Source organism: Marmota marmota, unplaced genomic scaffold, assembly GCF_001458135.2.
Source record: "Marmota marmota marmota unplaced genomic scaffold, marMar, whole genome shotgun sequence".
Lineage (NCBI taxonomy): Eukaryota > Metazoa > Chordata > Mammalia > Rodentia > Sciuridae > Marmota > Marmota marmota.
In genome coordinates, this window is record NW_026000037.1 from 5,590,529 (window position 1) to 5,593,601 (window position 3,073).

Here is a 3,073-nt window from a genome sequence, read left to right on the forward strand (position 1 = left end):
AGCCTTGCCCCTCTGCCTGCTGCCGCTACCTGCGCCCGCCCCCGCGGCCAGCCGCGCGCAGGCATGTTCCAGGTGCGCAGGTCCAGCCTCCCCAAACCCGCGCGCCGCAGCCTGGAGGACGTGGACTCGGTGCAGCGCGTCCTGCTACACAGGTCAGTGCCGCGCCGCGGGGGCTGCGGGGAGACGGCGCGGGTCCGGGGCGTTGTGGCGGAGGGACTTTCAGGGTCCTCAGAGGCGTCAGGCGGGGCTTCCCACAGGGCCAGGGACCTGCACCCCACCCCTTGCAGCGTCGGGCCCTGGAGACCCTCGGGCCGGGGGGTGGGGTTACCCACCTCCAGAAGCGCCACTTCCGAAGCAGGGAAGGAGCTCCTGGGCGCAGCGCGCCGGCACCTCGGGCTCCTCGGGAAGAGCGGGGTTTCCTCGGGGAGGTGCCTGGAATTGCAAGGAGCCTCTGTTTGGACTCCGTCCCACCGCATCCCTCCCACACGCCCCACACGCGTGCGCGTCCACTCGGCACACCAGGAATTCAGGAGTTCCCCTAAGGAGGGCGAGAACCCCAGCCTTCCGTCGGCCGGCAGTGTGGCGATCGACTGCCAGGACTTTGTCCAGTCTTATCCAAAACAGACTCACAGACATAAAGCCATAGGAACAGTGACGAGTTTATCAAAGAGAAGAAGAATCCACACGAACAATTCTGCTTCCCTCCTAACAGCAGCTGCAGGAAGAGCCAGGCCATCCACACCGCTGTCACTCCGGGAAGGCCTGGCCTGCGTAAGATGTGCTGTGGGGAGGGGGAAGCACACAAAACACACAACACAAAAGCCTGCTTTAGAAATATAGCAACAGTGTCTCTTGAATGCATCTGTGGTGAGAAAGAGTAAGTGGCCCTTAGTAAATATCTGTCGGGGGAGGTTTATGTGAGTTCTCTCATCTGTAAACGTTTCAAGTGATCCTTTTAAGTCCTTGTACAAAACCATATGAACTGTAGAAATCCTGTTCCATTGGAAGTGTAGTAAAAAGAAATATTGTGCAAGGGGAAAATTGGGTTCCTTCTATTTGTGCTGTCTTCTGAAACTTGCAATTTTCTACGGTTGGTTTCCTCCATCCCTTTCCCATCCCTCAACAAAGCTGCTACCATATAAAATAAAATATTGTCAAACAAGCAGCTAAAATTCCTAAATTTTTAAGGGTAATTCCCCTTGCGTTTGGTAAAATCACAGTTCGGAAATAACCCCAGGAAGCATTAACTAGAAATTCATTCACAGCATGACTGGTAATGTTGGGAACAGTGTTTGTTTTAAATACTTAAGACTCTCCTGTAACAGAATTTCTTCGTATTTTTCATGTTTTAAATGTTGAGTGCCAAAAAATTCCAAAATGATTAACACAACAGAGTTTCAGGTCCAAAGCACAAGCCTGATGAACCAGCACAAAAGAATATGTTTAAACTATAGTCATCGAGACTGAGATGATTATTTCGGAAGTGAGTAGTTGAGTATTTCTGGAATAAACCTGCTCAATATTAAATGAAAAGCTACTTCATCTGAATTATGAATAACTGCTCCCATATGCTATAGGAACCAAGGGACTCTGAAGCTATAAATGTGTTTTTCAGTATCATGGCTAACAATGATTTCTTTTTAACAGTATATGAAATATTTTTGTTTTTATAATGCACCATTTTATTAGTGATGTTTTTCAAACACTTGTTAAAAATTTGAGACATCTGTCAAAGTTTCTCTTTCATTTGATGAAACTGTTTATAAATACATTCATATGTAATCAAATGTCTTGCTTGCATATATAAAGATTTGTTTAGACATAATGTAATAGAAATTAGAGAAATCAGATTACCTTTAAATCATGCTAATTTATCAACCATAGTTCCCATGAACTAGACTAACTCATGGCTTCTTTTTAAAACTAGTTTTACAATATTTTATGTTTTTCTTTTTAAACATCCTTTTTAAGTTATCCACAAAATTCTGGCAATTGCATTAAAGACTCCAGTGGCCTTGGGCCACAGAAATTCATATACAAGAGAAAACATCAGATTATTTTATTTTTACATTTTATTCTAAAGAGTATGTTTTCTGAGTGTTTTTTTTAATTACTTGTATATTTTCCATTGCAAATGTGGTTTTTCAAAATGTAATGCATTAAATTGCTGTGCTTTTGAGAAAGATATTTCAGCCAAACCAAAATTGATGCAAAGTTGCAGACTTTTCTGTGCATGAGGTGTTAACTACAAAATGTCAAACTAAAAATGACTATTGCTCAGGAAAAAAAAAAATATTTAGCTATTCTGCTTTTAGGGAAAAAAGTTGAGGTTTCTAAGCGGAAAGCTTCAGTATTGGCATTTACTTCTGTTAAGTTTACTTGAGTTAACATTTTTGTGTCATCTTGATTCTTAGAAGTACTAAACTAATCATGTTAGTACTCACTAGTGTTTTGCAATTTTTTTTTAATTGTGCATGAGGCTTTCCCAATTTAGCAATTCCTTTGGAGTCCTATTTCTATAGTATATTAGTTGTATGACTTGGCAAGATTTTTAACTTGTCTGTTAACACAACAGGGTTTCAGATCCAAAGCACAAACCTGCCTGATAAACCAGCACAAAAGAATATGTTTAAACTATAGGCATCGAGACTGAGATGATTATTTCGGAAGTGAGTAGTTGAGCATTTCTGGAATAAACCTGCTCAATATTAAATGAAAAACTAATTTCCTATTCTTTTGGTACTATAAAGAGTATAAGACCCATCTCATATGGCAGTATCATGAATTTCTGATTATATAGAAGCACTCTATAAAACTAAGATTCTGTCAAACATAGGGGATTATGGTAGCAACTATCTTAAAACATAAAGTAGAGATGGCGGCGAGGGGAGTGCATTACCCCCGTGTGCTGCTTCACTGTGTGGGAGTATGACAAGTCAGGACGGCTAAAGGATATCTTGTTAGGAATTTCCAGCAATAGTGGGGTGCTCCGGAACCTGGAGGAAGGATTTCCATCGCACGAGGATCGGCTACGGGGACTCAAACGCGAGAGGTTTGTCGCACGGAGGGTAAC

The 3,073-nt window shown here is 42.6% G+C and overlaps 1 protein-coding gene across 1 annotated transcript in view; it reads left to right on the top strand.

The window, feature by feature from the left end:
• The first annotated feature begins 29 nt into the window (after nt 1–29).
• Intu (inturned planar cell polarity protein) overlaps nt 30–3,073 on the top strand; it is a 97,909-nt gene continuing 94,865 nt past the window's right edge. Inside the window, exon 1 of the mRNA XM_048812036.1 lies at nt 30–152. Within this exon, the coding sequence (XP_048667993.1) occupies nt 64–152 (89 nt within the window). The 5' untranslated portion in view covers nt 30–63. The remainder of the gene's footprint in view (nt 153–3,073) is intronic.